The sequence below is a fragment of the Colobus angolensis genome, unplaced genomic scaffold (genome assembly GCF_000951035.1).
Source record: "Colobus angolensis palliatus isolate OR3802 unplaced genomic scaffold, Cang.pa_1.0 Scaffold220, whole genome shotgun sequence".
Taxonomy (NCBI): domain Eukaryota; kingdom Metazoa; phylum Chordata; class Mammalia; order Primates; family Cercopithecidae; genus Colobus; species Colobus angolensis.
Genome location: NW_012115378.1, coordinates 5,822,159 through 5,840,745, shown reverse-complemented (window position 1 = coordinate 5,840,745; position 18,587 = coordinate 5,822,159). Strand labels below are relative to the sequence as shown.

The window sequence follows — 18,587 nt, the reverse complement described above, 5'->3', positions numbered from 1 at the left end:
CCACCACACTTCACTAATTTTAAAAAATTTTTGTAGAGATGGGGAAATCTCACTATGTTGCCCAGGATGGTCTTGAACCCCTAGGCTCAAGTGATCCTCCTGCCTCAGCCTCCCAAAGTGCTGAGATTACAGGTGTGAGCCACTGTGTCTGGTCTCATTCAGCATTTGATTAAACATTTTTGTGTACCTGATATTCAAGGCACCAAGAAAAAAAATGGTTTGTCCTTCAAGGAACACAATCAATAAACAGCAATTTTCCACTAAATAACATTTTTTAAAATCCCTTTTTATCGTTACAATTTTTTTTTAGACCAGAATACATGCTGAGCTTTTGAAAACTATAGCAAATTAGGAATAGGCTCAAAAACTTTTTCTTTTTTTTTTTTTTTTGGAGACAGAGTCTAGTTCTGTCACCCATGTCAGAGTGCAGTGGCCTAATCTTGGCTCACTGCAATCTCTGCCTCCTGAGTTCAAGCGATTCTGGCTAATTTTTGTATTTTTAGTAGAGATGGGGTTTCATCATGTTGGCCAGGCTGGTCTTGAACTCCTGAGGTCAAGTGATCCCCCTACCTCGGCCTCCCAAAGTGTTGAGATTACATGCATGAGCCACGGGGCCTGGCCTAAAACTTAAAAAACAAACAAACAAAAAAATCTACCTTAAGGGTGGCTTCCCTACAATCTATAGCAAATATACCTAGTTGTAAACTTTAGGTGCTTTTCTAGTTAGGAAGTAGTCAAAGATGTCCGCATCACCCCTGACATTTAACATTGTGTTTCAGACAATTCAATGAGAAAAGAAGAAATAAGATACACAGAGCTGGAAAAGGAAGAGATAAAATGTCATAATTTGTTGATTAAAAACAAGAGAAACAATAAGAGTACAGAGAGGTTTGATGCAAGAACAGACAAAAATCAACAACATATCTTTATGCCAGCAGTAATCAATCAGATAAAACATTTAATAAAAGAAAAACCTCACTTACAATAGCAACAAAATTATAACGTTCTTTGGACTAAACAATAAAAATATACACAGCTTCTTGAAGAAAATTACAAAACTTTATTGAAAAGCATAAGAGAACATGACATTTATGGTTAGAAAGATTTAATAAATCTAAGGTATCAATTTTCTCCACATAGTTCTAAATATACAGTTCTGGTGAAGTCCCAACATGATGTTTTGGTAGAACTTGAAAAATGGATTAAAAAATTCTAATGAAGAGTTAATGACTATGAATAACTAAGAAAATATTTGAAAAAGAACATAGAGATAGCACAACCCTATCAGATATAATGAGATATTAGGAAACAATAATAATTAAAATAGTATGGTTGGCTTCTTTGATTTTCCTGTCAAAATGTTATTAAATTAAAAATACAAACATACAAGATGAAAATTTAAAAATCATATGCTTTTATTTTTTTTTTTGAGGCGGAGTCTCCCTCTGTACCCCAGGCTGGAGTGCAGTGGCGCCATCTTGGCTCACTGCAACTTCCGCCTCCTGGGTTCAAGTGATTCTCCTGCCTCAGCCTCCTGAGTAACTGGGATTACAGGTACCTGCCACCATACCTGGCTAATTTTTGTATTTTTAGTAGAGACAGGTTTCACCATGTTGGCCAGGTTGGTCTTGAACTCCTGACCTCAATTGATCCGCCCACCTCAGCCTCCCAAAGTGCTGGGATTACAGGCATGAGCCACTGCACCTGGCCAAATCATATTGTGTTCATTCAGCGGTAGATAAATGACTAGAATATACTATAGAGTCCAGAAATAGTTCCACATATATTTTGGAACTTTTTATCTTTGATAGACGTGACATTGCAAATGAATGAGGAAAAGGTGGCTTTGATCAGTAAGATAGTATTTGGGCAATAGCTTTATATGTAGAATCTCTGCTGTGTGCTATACATAATAATATTTCTAGATGGATTGAAAACTTTAATGAGCAAAGCTTAAACTTTAGAAGGAAATGTGGGGGAATATCTCTGATCTTGAAGTGGAGAATTCTTAAGACTGCAAAAACATAAACCATAATTTTAGGAAAAGGTCATGACTGAAAGTTAAAAAATGTCCATATCAGAAGACCACAAGCAAGGTTAAAGACAAATGATGGACTAAACAGTAATGTAGTCTGTTCTACTTGCTACAACAGATTATATCAGAATGGATAGATTTATATGTGACTTTTTTTCCCCTGAAAATTGTTTTGGTCCATCAACAAATGGCAGCTGAAGGAAAGCATACTAAAAACATAGCTGAAGATAACCAACCACAGAATTAAGCACTGTAACACAAGGTGCCCAACCTTCATCTTCTTAGTTCACTTTGGCTATGAGTTCTCTATTGGAATATTGCATGTATCTCCTTTCCCTTGTGCATTTTAAATTTATTTCCATAATTTACCAGCTTTAACCACTTATCCCTCTCTTCTTTTAAAACAAATTTAGGGTGAAATGTTTATTAGGAACTTTACATACCTTTTCAGAATCGTTTGTATTTTTATTTGGATTGTTTGGGTTTTGTTAGTAGTCTTGAGACAAGGTTGCACGAGTGGTCTATTCCAACCATTTTTTTCCATAAGCCCTGTAAGTTTCAGTGTGCAGGTATGCAGAATGCAAAGTTTTTCAGTGTTTCATATGTTACATTATATCAGAAATGCCTTGTGATATTAAATGATTTAGTACCCAGAAGATGCAGTTCTAGGTTATAAATCATTTCTCCTCAGAACTTTGAACACATCATTCTGTTGTTTTGTCATTTGTTATTGCTCATGAGTTTGATGCTAATCTGATTCTCTTTCCTTAGTAGGTGATCTAATTTTACTTCCTCTGTGGAAGATATTAGAAGTTGAAAAATTATTTTTAAATTTTTATTTATTTATTTATTTTTTTGAGACGGAGTCTCACTGTATCACCCAGGCTGGAGTGCACTGGTGCAATCTTGGCTCACTGCAAGCTCCACCTCCTGGGTTCATGCCATTCTCCTGCCTCAGCCTCCTGAGTAGCTGGGACTACAGGCACCCTCCACCATGCCCGGCTAATTTTTTGTATTTTTAGTAGAGACGGGGTTTCACCGTGTTAGCCAGGATGGTCTCGATCTGCTGACCTCGTGATCCACCCACCTCGGCCTCCCAAGGTGCTGTGATTACAGGCATGAGCCACCGTGCTTGGCTGAAAAATTATTATTTGAAATTTTTTCCGGTAATCTATCTGGTTGTGACTCTTAAATTTATTGTACAGGTCATTCACTTGTCTCTATTCTGCTGACATATTTTTTAGCTCTGGAAATTCCCCTCACACTCTCACTTTCTCCTTTTGTTTCTTTAAACATAATTTTCTCTGTCTGTCTCCTGTGGCTGTTGGGCCACTGGATTAGGGCTCTTATGTGTTAACTGTCTCTGGCTAAATTCACTTTCCTTTTTTTCTTTTTTTTTTTTTTTTTTTTTTTTTGGGAGATGGAGTCTTGCTCTGTCACCCAGGCTGGAGTGCAGTGGAGTGATCTCGGCTCACTGCAACCTCTGCCTCCTGGGTTTAAGCAATTGTCCTGCCTCAGTCTCCCGAGTAGTTGGGACTACAGGTGCACGCCGCCATGCCTGGCTAATTTTTTTTGTATTTTTGTATTTTAGTAGAGACGGGGTTTCACCATGTTGGCCAGGCTGCTCTCAAATTCCTGAGCTCAGGCAGTCCGCCCTCCTCAGCCTCCCAAAGTGCTGGGATTACAGGTGTGATCCACTGCACCTGGCCCACTTTCCTTTTTTTCTAGTAATTCATTCTTTTTTAAATTTTAGCAGTTGTTTTTTTTTAAGGCCAGTTAGAAGATAATCTTAATTTAGTTTTTTGTTTGTTTTTTGTTTTGTTTTGTTTTTGAGACAGAGTCTCACCCTGTCACCCAGGCTGGAGTGCAATGGTGTGATCTCAGCTTACTGCAACCTCTGCCTCCCAGATTAAAATGATTCTCCTGCCTCAGCCTCCCAAGCAGCTGGCTTACAGGCACGCGCCACCACGCCTGGCTAATTTTTTGTATCATTAGTCAAGACGGGGGTTTCACCATGTTGGCCAGGCTAGTCTTGAACTCCTGACCTTGTGATCCACCTGCCTCAGCCTCCCAAAGTGCTGGGATTACAGGCGTGAGCCACTGCTCCCAGTCTTATTTAGTTATTTTTATAACAGTTTTAATATAACTCCCCTTGTGTAAGGGGTATTCCTTTTCTTTTTTTTTGAGACAGAGTCCCGCTCTGTTGCCCAGAGTGGAGTACAGTAGCGTGATCTCGGTTCACTGCAGCCTCCAAGGTACAAGTGATTCTCCTGCCTCAGCCTCCTGAGTAGCTGGGATTACAGGCACCCTCCACCACACCTGGCTGATTTTTGTATTTTTAGTGTAGATAGAGTTTTGCCATGTTGGCCAAGCTGGTCTTGAACTCCTGACTTCAGGTGATCCACCTACCTCGGCTCCCCAAAGTGCTGGGATTACAGGTATTAGCCACCATGCCTGGCCAAATATTTTTTATTTAAGTGTAAAATGCATACAGAAACGTGTCCCTATCACAAATGTCCATCTCAGTGAATTTTCCCAAATTGAGTACACACATATCAAGCAACCATTCAGCACCTATGTCAAGCAACAGAACATTAGCATCCCAGAAACTCCCCTAATGTTCCCTTCACCAAGGGAACATATCCCGCCTCCTTCAGGATACCATTATCCTGACCTTTAAATAGTTGAACTGCTTTTTGTAGATTGTAAAAACAGAATCATGCAGTTTGTACTCTTTTATATCTGGCTTGTTTAGCTCAACATTATATCATTATGTTCATGTTGTTGCTTATAGCTGTAACATTTTCATTCACAATAAATCGTAGTTTTCATTTTGTGAATATACCATAATTAGTTATGCATTCTTCTGTTGGCAGACCTATGTATAGTTTTCAGTTTGGGGCTATTATAAATAGTGTGGCTAAGAACCTTCTAGCAAATTTTTTCTGATTATATATGTAATTTTTGTTTTGTTTCCAAATAAATGCAGGGTCTCACTTTTGCTCAGGCAGGAGTGTAAATGGAGTGATCATAGCTCACTGCAGCCTTGACCCCCTGGGCTCAAGCAATCCTCCTTTCTTAGTCTCTCAAGTAGGTAGGACTACAGGCATGCACCACCGTGCCCAGCTAATTTTTTATTTTTATTTTTAATTTTTTTATAGGAGCAGAGTCTCACTATGTTGTCCAGTCTGGCCTCAAACTCCTGGCCTCAAGTAATCCTCCCGCCTTGGCCTCCCAAAGTGCTGGGATTATAGGCATAAGCCACTGCCCATGGTTTTATGTATATAGGTTTGATGGATATATACTTCAGAGTGGAATTTATGGGCTCTAATGGATATTGCCACCCAGTTTTCCAAATGGTTGTATAAATTTATACTCCCATAGCATCCAATGTGAGTTTAGGTTGGTTCATATCCTCCCTAACACTTGGTATTTCCTACCTTTTTCATTTTTGTCTTTTTCTTTTTTTTTGAAACAAGGTCTCACTCACTCTGTCGCTCAGGCTGAAGGCTGAAGTGCAGTAGCACAATCTTGGCTCACTGCAACCTCTGCCTCCCAGGCTCAAGTGATCCTCTTACCTCAGCCTCTTGAGTAGCTGGGACTACAGGCATGCGCCACCATGCCAGGCTAGTAGAGATGGGGTTTCGCCATGTTGCTCAGGCTGGTCTTGTGAGATTAAGCCATTTGCCCCGCTAGCCTCTCAAAGTGCAGGATTACAGGTGTGAGCCACTGTGCCTGGCCATTTTTTTATTATTACTATTTTTTTAGAGACAGGGTCATGCTGTGTTACCCAGGTGGGCCTTGAACCCATTGGCTCAAGAGACCCTCCTACCTCAGCCTCCCAAGTGGCTAAGACTACAGGTACATGCTGCTGTGCCCAGATTTGGTTACTTTTACTATTTTTAAAACTAGTTTTGCTGGGCACCATGGCTCACGCCTGTAATCCCAACACTTTGGGAGGCCAAGATGGCTGGATCACTTGAACTCAGGAGTTCAAGACTAACTTGGGCAACTGGCGAAATCCCATCTCTACAAAAAGTATAAAAATTAGCCATCGCAGTGGTGTGTGCCTTTAGTCCCACCTACTGGGGAGCTGAGGTAGGAAAATTACTTGAGCCCTGGAGGCGGAGGTTGCGGTGAACCAAGATCGCATCAGTGCACTCCAGCCTGGGCGACAGAGTGAAGCTCTGTCTCAAAAAAATAAAAATAAATAAATAAAATTAGTTTTTAGTTTGACAAGTGAAAACTGGCATCTTGTTTACTTTGCGTTATTTTGGTTTCTGGCTATGGTAAATATTTTTAATTGTTATTGTGTTTTGAGAGACAGTATCGCTCTGTCACCTAGGCTGGAATGCAGTGGCACTTTCATAGCTCACTACAGCTTCAACCTCCTGTGCTCAAGTAATCCTTCACCTCAGCCTCCTGAGTAGCTGGGACTGGATGTGCATGCTATCATACCCAGCTAATTTTTTTTATTTTTAATTTTTGTAGAGACAGTGTCTTGCTATGTTGCCCAGTCTAGTCTTCAGCTCCTTGCCTCAAGCCATCCTCCAGCCTTGACCTCCCAAAGCACTGGGATTATAGGCGTGAGCCACTGCACCCTGCCTAATGTTTTGGTTTGTAGTATTAATCAGTAATAACTTCTAGTGCTGTTTTAATGATGTTAGCTACCATTTGTTGAGCACTTTCCTGACTATCACAAATACTGTGTTATCTCTTTTAATCCTCTGAACAGCCCAGTCAATTGTAGATACTTTTAATATTTCATGACTGAGGAAACTGATTTTATAGGGGAAAACTGACTTGTTTAACAGTGCTACATTGGCCAGACGCGGTGGCTCAAGCCTGTAATCCCAGCACTTTGGGAGGCCGAGACGGGCGGATCACGAGGTCAGGAGATCGAGACCATCCTGGCTAACCCGGTGAAACCCCGGCTCTACTAAAAAATACAAAAAAAACTAGCCGGGCGAGGTGGTGGGCGCCTGTAGTCCCAGCTACTCGGGAGGCTGAGGCAGGAGAATGGCGTAAACCCGGGAGGCGGAGCTTGCAGTGACCTGAGATCTGGCCACTGTACTCCAGCCTGGGCAACAGAGCGAGACTCTGTCTCAAAAAAAAAAAAAGTGCTACATCGTTAAGAAACTCAGGTTATGTGATCTGTTACTGCACCATTTCCCTTCAACTTTTGTTATGAGATATTCATAAATATTTATAGGAGATTGGATTAAATGTATATATATTCTAAATCCCAGATATATATGTCTGTAATTTAACTGGTTCTCTTAAAAGCAAAATGATCAAATAAGGTATTTGGTAGGGCTAGAGAAGATAAAAAGATTTTAGTTTGATTTTAATTAGAAAGTTGGTTATAAATGTTTAAAGCCGGAAGTATTCTTAAATATTTCTCAAATTACATTCCATTGCACAGTTTGGGAAATTTTCCTATTTCCTGACCAGATAACTGTGAGTAACACCTATTAACACGCAGATAACTTTGGGTAACACCTAACTTTGGGTAAAACCTATTAACTTTATTCTAGAACTTCCCAAATCATTTGTGTGCTCTTTTGTAGTAGACCTGTTTATGTCTTGTGGAACAACATGTCACAAATACATCAGTTTGAGACAAAAGCTTATGTCATTCATCCTTTTATTTTGTAAGGGGGAAAATGGAGATCCAGTGTGGGTTAATTTGTTGGCCTAAGGTTACACAGCTACTAAATGGCAGAGCCAGGATCCAGTTCTTCCTTTGTACCATGTTTCCTCTAGTAATATTATTAATATGTAGCATTAATATTTATTCATCATATACTGTGTTAGGAAGTTGTAAAGCAGACTTGAGTGTCATTTTTAAAATCTTCCCATCTAGTCCAGTTATCAGTCTTACTCTATGATAACTACATATACATTTCTTAAACTTCTGAGATTTATGTGCATATGAGTAGCCTAACTTATTTAATTTGAATACATATTTATAATCACTTGTTTGTATTTATAGAGATGAAAAGAGTAATTTTTTTCTGTAATTAATGTGTCACAATGTTTGGTTTAGCTTCTGTAGAAAATGTTTCCTGACTGCAATGAGGGAAAGTGGAGCACATTGTCCCCTGTGTCGTGGAAATGTGACTAGAAGAGAGAGAGCATGTCCTGAACGGGCCTTAGACCTTGAAAATATAATGCGGAAGTTTTCTGGTAGCTGCAGATGCTGTGCAAAACAGGTAGAGTAAATGTGACATATCTCTTCTTTGGAAGCCAAGTTTCTACTCTGAAATTCTTGTTTGAATTTTCTTGGTTGCTGCTTTTTTTGTTTTTTTTTGAAAAGATGAAAGGTATTTAGACTGGGAATTGGATAGAAAAGGATAGAAAAGGCCAAAAAAAGCTGTGGTCATAGATCTTACTAGATTATAAACTTACTGAGAAATGAGACTGAAAAAAAATCACTGAATTTCATAATATTTAGCATGGCATTTTTCTAAAAGTAGTTTCTCACTGATTACTTACTTAAAGTAACTAAATTAGCAAGCTGGCATTTAGCTCATTTAAACCCCATTCTGGTACAAATTCAACCCTTAAGTTTTTCTCATGGTAGCATCATTATTGCAGCTTTGCACATAGACATGTTACTAGTTTGGGCACATGGATAATTTATGTAGTTAAGGAACTCTCTAGCTGCTCACTTTACTTATGTATTTATGTATTTAAGAAATCACAAGCTCCGGGCATGGTGGCTTATGCCTATAATCCCAGCACTTTGGGAGGCCAAGGTGGGTAGATGACCTGAGGTCAGGAGTTCGAGACCATCCTGACCAACATGGTGAAACCTCATCTCTACTAAAAATACAAAAATCAGCTGGTGTGGTGGTGCATGCTTACAATCCCAGCTACTTGGGAGGCTGAGGCAGAATTGTTTGAACCCAGGAGGTGGAGGTTGTGGTGAGCTGAGATTGTGCCATTGCACTCCACACTGGGCAACAAGAACAAAACTGTCAGAAAAAAAAAAAGAAATCAGAAAATATTTGGTTAATTTTAAGGAACATGTAGGAAAATCAAGTGTTAACAAATAACCAGCATTAATTCTCTAATCTGGATTTTACTGTTCTATCATTTGGAGAAGGAATAAAATAGTGAGGGGTGGTTAGGCTTTGAGTATATCCATGTGTCTATAGATTTATCACCGACATTTTTTCTAATAGCTAATGAATTCAGAGCAAAACTGGTTGCTATTTCATGCATTCACACAAGTCAGATCTGCTTTTCCATCTTTTTGAAGGAAGTGTTTGACAGGGCAATGAATTGAAGCTGGAAAACACACTTGAGAGATTCTGGCTATTCCTCTCAGTGAGAAACTGAAAAATGTTCCAAGTATTCCTGGGAACTTAATTTTTTTTTTCTTTTTTTGGAGACAAGGTCTCACTTTGTCACAGTGGCACAGCCTTGGCTCACTGCAGCTTTGACTTCCCAGGCTTTAAGCAATCCTCCTGCCTCAGTCCCTCGGGTGGCTGAGATTACACCTGGCTGATTTTTGTATTTTTTGTATAAACGGGGTTTTGCCATGTTGCTCAGGCTGGTCTTGAACCCCTGAACTCAAGCAGTCCACCGCCCCAGCCTCCCAAAGGGCTGGGATTACAAGTGTGAGCCACTGCACCCAGCTAGGAACTTAATTTTTTTAAACTGCTTTCTAACTGCCAGGCTGCAGAAGTTAAATAATAAGACATGCCCAATAGCATCTGGCATCCTCTTAGTGCTTTTAATTTTTTTGTCTACTACTAGTAGTGTCTTTTCAAGTGTGAAGTTATTTGCTATTTTTTGCAGTGAATTTATGGACAGATGGACTCTTCTCCATCTCTTCATTTAATGAACAGAAATGTATTATCTATTTTTAACTCGTACTTAAGGATGAAATCATTTACTTTAAAAAAATACAACTCTTGTTTAAAAGGAGTATTTAGTTTTTTTTTTCCTCTTTTTGACACTATCTCAAATCTTATGAGTTCTATTTTAAATTAAAAGTCACATTTTAATAATTTACAGATTAAATTCTATCGCATGAGACATCATTACAAATCTTGTAAGAAGTATCAGGATGAATATGGTGTTTCTTCTATCATTCCAAACTTTCAGATCTCTCAAGATTCAGTAGGGAACAGGTAAGCAATACTTATTCCTAAATACAGAATTTTCATAATTGAAATGGAAATTGTTTTGGGAACTATATGATAAGGTATTTGGGGGGATGTGTGTGTGTATGTACACATGTGTTTTTAAAGTGAATTGCCAAGTATCAGAACTACAGCATTTGCCTTCAAAATCTGTTTGGCACACGTAAGATCTCATCTGGGAGATGAACTTCATGAACTTAAGCTTATGTTATTTAAAATCATTCTAAGAATTTTCATTTTTGAGTAAAAAATAAGTTGGAGATTTTTCTCTTACTGATTTTGCAACTGAAATGATTTGAAAAACTATAGAGAAATCTTTTCAGTAATGTATTTGCAAACTACAACCTATTTTTTCTTTCCTATCTAAGGGATAGACTTAGAGTTTGAAATTTTTACTCTAAAATGTCATGTAAAAGTGAAACCAGGTGCAATGCAGTTCTATTTGAGTCTCATTTCTTTTAAACAACTAGATTTGGATTGATTTGTATCTTATTTCAGATTTATGTACATTAAACATTTTTATGAAATGTATTTTACACAGAAAAATGGCCAAAATGCACTTGTGGTTTAAAAAAAAAAATGATAAACATCCAGTTACCTATTAACCCAGGTCAAGAAATAGGACATTTGTCAGAACTTTAGAATCTCTATGTGAGCTCCTGCCCATTTGAACCGTATACTCCTAGATGCAACCACTATCCTCTTATTTGGATTGTTCATTCCTTTGATTTTCTTTATGTATCATCACCCATGCATGTATCCCTATAACAGTGCATTGTTAATTTTGAAAACTTCAGTAGTAAGCACACACATAACTGTGTAAGGAAAGACAATATTGCCACCATTATAGAAAAGTTCCCAGGAGGCAGTATGTTAAGCAGTCTCTAAGATTTTATTTTAGTGGCTTTTCATTTTACATATTGCTAATTTTTAGTAACTTAACCGCCCGTGAGCACTTCATGTTGATCATACTACATTGGGCGTCTTCTCTACTGAGTTGAAATTTCTGGTAAAGATCTTTAGTGATTGTCTGGTAAAGATCTGTAGTAATTTTCTGATTGCCTAGTCTGAAAAAACTTTTAAGGTTCTCATTTTACTTGATTTGTTAGTGTCAAGGAAATTTGGTTGAAATTTGTTGCTCTTGTAGTTTTTTTTAGTCCTTCTGGGTTTCTTCATTTCTATGTTTTTCTTATTGTTGTACTTCTACTTTATTGTGATTTCCCATCTGCTTTTTTACCCAATAGATTGTTCTTAAGTGAGAGGATGGTGTTTGTCTTGTTGAGCATATCCCCAGCTTTCAGTAAAGTTCTTAGTGTACATGACTGTAATCACTGCTTTTAATGACCAAATTTTCTTGTCAGGGGACAGGCCTTCTTCCCCCTTACTTCTTAGATCCACTTGGTCATAGACACTTGATTCCTAATAGCAATATTCCTCATCTATACTTTTATTTTATCTTGTCACTTCCCTAGCTCAGGCCTTCATCATCTCTCACTCAAACTATGATAATAGCCTTTTAGTTGGTAGTTATCCTCTAATCTGTGTTGCATTCTATCGCCAAAGTAATATTAATGAAGTATTAAAGACAAAATTCCGGCTGGGCACGGTGGCTAACACCTGTAATCCCAGCACTTTGGGAGGCCACAGTGGGCAGATCACTTGAGGTCAGGTGTTTAAGACCAGCCTGAACAATATGGTGAAACCTTGTCTCTACTAAAAATACAAAAATTAGCCGGGCGTGGTGGCACGTGACTATATTCCCAGCTATTTGGGAGGCTTAGACAGGAGAATCACTTGAACCTAGGAAACGGAGGTTGCAGTGAGCTGAGAGCACACCACTGCACTCTAGCCTGGGCGACAGAGTGAGACTCCGTCTAAAACACACACACACACACACACACACACACACACACGACAAAATTCCTTATTCCAAAGCCTTTCTGATCTGGCCCTTTCCTCTCTTTTTATAGCCTCTTTCTTGGTTATCCATCATTGCATCACATGCCTTAGCCATGTTGAACTATTTGTTCCATATCTTTGCCATTCTTGAAAAACAATATGACTGTGGTTAAAAATGTAGGCTTGGACCTAGAGTGCTGGGTTCAAATTTCAGATGTCACTTACTAATTGTATTACATTGGCAAGAAACTGCCACAGTTGTCTCATCTGTTTAGGGAAAGGTACGAGAGGCGATGATGATATTAGGACCTCATTGGGTTGAAGTTAATAAATGAGTTAATACAGGTAAAGAAACTTGAATGGTACTTTGCTTGAAAAATGTTATTTCTTCCTCGTCATCATCATTATCACTCCCTCACCTCCACGCTTTTACCAGTAATATCCCAACCTGCATTTTGCCAGCTGGTCGACTTTTTTCTTCTCCTTGAAGACTTAGACCACGTATTAGCTACTCAGTAAAATTCTTCCTGAACTCTAGAATTTCTTCTTCTTGGTAGAACTGTTCTTTATGCTATTAGATATCTAAACTTTATTGTATTTATTTATTTATTTCAGCCTGTCTCCTCACCTAGAACGAACTTTTTAGTCTTATTTATTTCTATATCCTATGCAGAGTTCTGATTGCAATGGAATAATTCAGTTTGCATATGGATTTTTAGTCAGTAAGAAAATTGGCAAAGGAAGGAAAAGTGTTTTGTTTTTTTTTTTTAATTTTTAAATTTATTTTGTTTGTTGTGTTTTGTTTTTAGACAGGGTCTTGCTCTGTCATCCAGGCTGGAATGCAATGGTGTGAACATGGCTCACTGTAGCCTCAACCTCCTGAGCTCAAGCAATCCTTCTGCCTCAGCCTCCCATGTAGCTAGGACCACAGGCGCATGCCACCACGTCCATCTAATTTTTGATTTTTTTGGGGGGCGGGGGGGTTTTGGTGTTAAACAAATTGAGATGGGGTTCTCAATTTGTTGCCCATGCTGGTCTCGAACTCCTGACCTCAGGCGATCCACCTGCCTTGACCTCTCAAAGTGCTGGGATTACAGGCATGAGCCACCATGCGCAGCCAGAAATATTTATTTTTATTTTTATATTTAATTTATTTATTTGTAGACAGAGTTTTGCTCTTGTTGCCCAGGCTGGAGTGCAATGACGCGATCTCAGCTCACTGCAACATCCACCTCCCAGGTTCAAGTGATTCTCCTGCCTAAGCCTCCTGAGTAGCTGGGATTACAGGTGCCCACGACCACTCCCAACTAATTAATTTTTGTATTTTTTGTAGAGATGGGGTTTCACCATGTTGGCCAGGCTGGTCTCGAACTCCTGACCTCAGGTGATTGATCCACCTGTCTTGGCCTCCCAAAGTGTTGGGATTACAGGCATGAACCACCGCACCCAGCCAGAAATTTTTTGTTTGTTTTAATGGTAGGAAAAATAAGATATGATCCATGGTATACTCATGGTCTGAGCAGGAAACAGTGGGCTCTAATTATGCAATTTGAGGAGAATTTAGTAAAGGGACTATTTTAATAGTATATTAGGTACATTATATAAGTAGGGTATAGGAAGCCACAAGGAATAATGGTGTGCTCTGGGTCTGCAGAAAGCAGGAGAGAGGAGAAAATAGATACCAGAACCTGAAGAAGACAGCTGAATAGAGCATGGCTATGGAAATTCTAAAAGTGGCATTATCTGAGTAGAAAAAAAAAAATTGCAAAATAAATTCATAGATCATTTCACGAATTCATACTGTTTATTATACCTTCTGAAGTACTGGACACACTCCACGTGTTATTGAATATACAGGAATCGGTAAAACAGACATTATTTTTTCCATATATCTAACTGTAAGCTATAACTTCCAGTTGAGCCATGTAAAATAATCTATGCCACTTTCATTCATATCATTCAGAGTAGTACTGTTTACTATAAATTAGTAAATATTAGAGGATGTTTTAGCAAAATTATTGCATTGGTGTGGGGTAGTTTCTCATAATAATTAGATAGCAGTGCTAATTTTACTAAGGCTATTCCTATTTTATAACAAAATTCTGCTTCTAACGTAAGGTTATATATTTTTGTTTTCTTTAACCACAGGAAGTGGGGAGGAGGAGGGAAGATGAATGTAATCATTAAGATACAGAAGACATTTCAATTTTATCTTCCTTGGAAATCATTTGGTCTGTTTTCAGACTGTTCCTATTAATCTTGACTCTTTGTAAACATTAATAACTGGGTATCAGTAGGCTCATACAGTTTATTTCAAATACAGCTCTTCACAAAAACTAAAAAAGGAAAATTGCCAGCAGTCTTATTTTTCCTAATAATTGTTTAATATTTTAAGTGGCTAAATAACTATGAAGAAATCTGGCATAGTATTAAAATGTTCTTTTTCTTGTTTATAGGTATTCTTCATATATTCTGGATAATTTTTGTTATGGCTGGGTGCAGTGGCTCACGCCTGTAATCCCAGCTTTGTGAGGCTGAGGTGGGCAGATCACCTGAGGTCAGGAGTTCAAGACCAGCCTGGCCAACATGGTGAAACCTCGTCTCTACTAAAAATAAAAAAATTAGCCAGGCGTGGTGACACACAACTGTAGTCCCAACTACTCAGGAAGCTGAGGCAGGAGAATTGCCTAAACCCGGGAGGCAGAGGTTGCAGTGATCTGGCCACTGCATTCCAGCCTGGGAGATAGGGCAAGACTCTTTCTCAAAAAATCATGATAATGCTGGCGCAGTGGCTCATGCCTGTAATCCCAGCACTTTGGGAGGCCGAGGTGGGTAGATCACTAGGTCAGAAGTTTGAGACCAGCCTGGCCAACATGGTGAAACCTTGTCTCTACTAAAAATACAAAAATTAGCTGGGCGTGGTGATGCGCACCTGTAATCCCATCATCCCAGCTACTCAGGAGGCTGAGGCAGGAGAATTGTTTGAACCTGGGAGGCCGAGGTTGCAGTGAGCTGGGATCGTGTCAGTATACTCCAGCCTGGACAACAGAGCGAGACTCTGTCTCAAAAAAAGAAAAAAAAAAAATCCTTTGTTACATGCATTGCAGATATCTTTGTTTAGTCTTTGGCTGGTTTTGTATGGTGTCTTTTGACATAGAAAAGTATTTACATGTATTTACATGTATTACACTCCCAAAGTGCTGGGATTACAGCACTTGTATTTACATGTATATGTATATTCTTTAATTTTCTTTTTATATCATGCTTGAGAAATTTTTTCTACATCAAGGTTATAAAAGATATTTTCTTCTTAAACTTTAAAAGCTGAGCTTTTCACATTTATTTGAGATGTATAATGTGAGGTAGGAAAAATTTTCCCTGTGATAAACCATTTGTTTTGGTACCATTCATTGAGGAGCTGGTTCTTTGTCTACTGATTTATAATGCCACTTCTGTTCTACACATCTCTGCATTCTAGTGTTTTTTCTGGCGGGGGGGGGGTGGCAGTAGGAGGTGATCCATTTTTCATTCCTCTAGAAATATGACCTCTCTTATTATTTATTTTATTGAAGCAGGGTCTCACTGTGTTGCCCAGACTGATCTCAAACTCTGGGGATCAAACAGTCCTCCTGCCTTAGCCTCCCAAAGTGTTGGGATCACAGGCATGAGCCACTGTGGTGCCTGGCCTCTTTCTCATTTTATTTTATTTATTATTTTTATTTTTTTGAGACAGAGTCTCACTCTGTCTCTCAGGCTGGAGTGCAGTGGTGCTATCTCAGCTCATTACACCCTCTGCCTCTGGGTTCAAGTGATTCTTCTGCCTCAGACTCCTGAGTAATGGGGACTACAGGCATGCACCACCACGCCTGGCTAATTTTTTTATTTTTGGTACAGACAGAGTTTCGCCATGTTGGCCAAGCTGGTCTCGGCCTCCTGGCCTCAGGTGATCCGCCTGCCTTAGCCTCCCAAAGTGCTGGGATTACAGGAGTGAGCCACTGCGCCCAGCCTCTTTCTCATTTAAAAAAAATGCATTAACAGTTCATTTAGAACATAAGTAAATGTTTTATATCTTTTTCTAGTAAAACCTTACAGTTTTTGTTGCTATAAAAATGAGCCCTTTTTTTCCCTGTTTGATAATCTAATTAGTTATTACTAGAGAGTAGAAGTATCAGTTGATTTTTATGTTAATCTTGTTTTCAGCAACTTTGATGATTTATTAGTTGTAATAGTTCTAATCTGGTAGTTCTTATAATCTATCTGTTGATTCTTTTACATTTATTATATAGAAAATCATATTTTCCCACAGTTTTGTCTGCTCCTTTTAAACCTGTTCTATATAATACTTGATTTATTGCATTGAGTAGGTTTTCTATTCAGTGTTAAATAGCAGGCACCTTTTTCTTGTTCCTGATTTTAGTGGGAATACACCTATAATTTTACAAATAAGTATAATATTTACTATAGTTTTTTAGCATAGATCTTTTAGTTTTACAGTTTATCTGCTCCATGTCAGTATTACCCTGAATTTAAGATTTCCCCATTAAATAGTTTTACTCAAATCAGAATCATGTATGAAATTAAAAACATATACATCTGGCTAGAGTTCCAGATATTCTGATATCTGGAGTCTAGGCATTTGTATTTTTAAAAAGCATTGTGCTTACTATTTAACATTGGATAGAGATCCTATTGAATGCAGTAAACCAAGTGAGATATAGAACACTAAATTTAAAAGCAACAGACATAACTATGGGAAAATAAACCTTTGTTTTTGTTTTATTATGGAGATTGAATTTTATTGGTGTTTCTGTATCTGATAAAATCATATAATTTTTTAAAAAATAATAATTTACTGTCAGTAATTGATTTTCTATTGTTGAACCTCTTCTGAGCTAAATGAGCAGGCATGATACAAGGATGAGCAGGCATGATGGATACAACAGGCCAAGCATGAAACAAGGATGACTAGGAAGAACTAGAATGATAATGATAGTAATAATGGAAAAATTGAGAGTTACAATGGTAGACAGAAGGGAGAACGTGTTTAAAAAGAGTATTAACTTTGATATTAAAATGCTTTAAATCAGAAGTTTTGTGATTGCATTACCCTATCAGTAAAAGAATAGAGTATGTACCCCCAGTGTTTATTTAAAGGTATGCATAGTACTGGCCGGGTGCGGTGGCTCACGCCTATAATCCCTGCACTTTGGGAGATCGAGGTGGGTGGATCACTTGAGGTCAGGACCAGCTGGGCCAACATGGTAAAACCCTGTCTCTACTAAAAATACAAAAATTAACCAGGCATGGTGGCATGTGCCAGTAGACCCAGCTACTCGGGAGGCCGAGGCACGAGAATCACTTGAACCCAGGAGGAGGAGTTTGCAATGAGCCAAGATTGCACTACTGCACTCCAGCCTGGGGGAGAGAGCAAGACTGTCTCAAAAAAAAAAAAAAGTAGATCAAATGGAAAATGTATGCCATAGGATAAAATAAAAATTTTCAATCCTGGCTGTGTGTGGTGGCTCACGCTTATAATCCCAGCACTTTGGGAGGCCAAGGCAGGTGGATCACCTGAGGTCGGGAGTTCGAGACTAGCCTGACCAACATGGAGAAACTCTGTCTCTACTAAAAATACAAAATGAGCTGGGTGTGGTCGTGCATGCTGGTAATCCCAACTTCTCGGGAGGCTGAGGCGGGAGAATCACTTGAACCCAGGAGACGGAAGTTGCAGTGAGCCACGATTGTGCCATTGCACTCCAGCCCGGGCAAGAAGAGCGAAACTCCGTCTCAAAAAAACAAAGCCCCAAAATTTTAAACCTATTTTCTAAATATAAAAAGGACTGTTGCTGAAATTTGCATCTTCCCCAATGATATTATAGTTCTGTAAACCAATTAGAAGTTGTTATAGTATTTTTAAAGGGCACATTCAAAACCCATTGATTATGTTAATTTGGAAGATTTTTAAGCTGGTTAGAAAAATCTACCAATTTTAAATGTATAGATATGAGTTGTTTTTCTTTAATTGGTGACACATGCTGTTTTTGGTAACAAAATCATATAACACTCCCTTAATAAATGCACTCTCCATAATTTGACTTTATTTTGAAGAGCAGGTTTTTAGTTCCAGAAAGGTGCAAATAGTAGTTTAATAGTCTATTTGGGTTATGTACTTTCTTTTCAGATGGAGTTTCACTCTTGTTGCCCAGGCTAGAGTGCAGTGGCACGATCTCAGCTCACTACAACCTCCACCTTCTGGTTTCAAGCAATTCTGCCTCAGCCTCCCAAGTAGCTGGGATTACACGCCCGGCTAATTTTTGTTTTTAGTAGAGACGGGGTTTCACCATGTTGGCTAGGCTGGTCTCGAACTCCTGACTTTGTAATCCGCCTGCCTCGGCCTCCCAAAGTGCTGGGATTACAAGTGTAAGCCACTGCGCCCAGCCTGGGTTATTTTTTTTTTTTTTTTTTGAGACGGAGTCTTGCTCTGTTGCCCAGGCTGG

The 18,587-nt window shown here is 38.7% G+C and overlaps 1 protein-coding gene across 1 annotated transcript in view; it reads left to right on the top strand.

Moving 5' to 3' along the window:
* The window catches only part of RNF138 (ring finger protein 138, E3 ubiquitin protein ligase), a 38,742-nt gene that overhangs the window by 11,015 nt on the left and 9,140 nt on the right, over nucleotides 1-18,587 (top strand). The window contains exons 2-3 of the mRNA XM_011943724.1: nucleotides 8,085-8,250; nucleotides 10,064-10,179. Coding sequence (XP_011799114.1) covers nucleotides 8,113-8,250; nucleotides 10,064-10,179 — 254 coding nt within the window. The 5' untranslated portion in view covers nucleotides 8,085-8,112. The remainder of the gene's footprint in view (nucleotides 1-8,084; nucleotides 8,251-10,063; nucleotides 10,180-18,587) is intronic.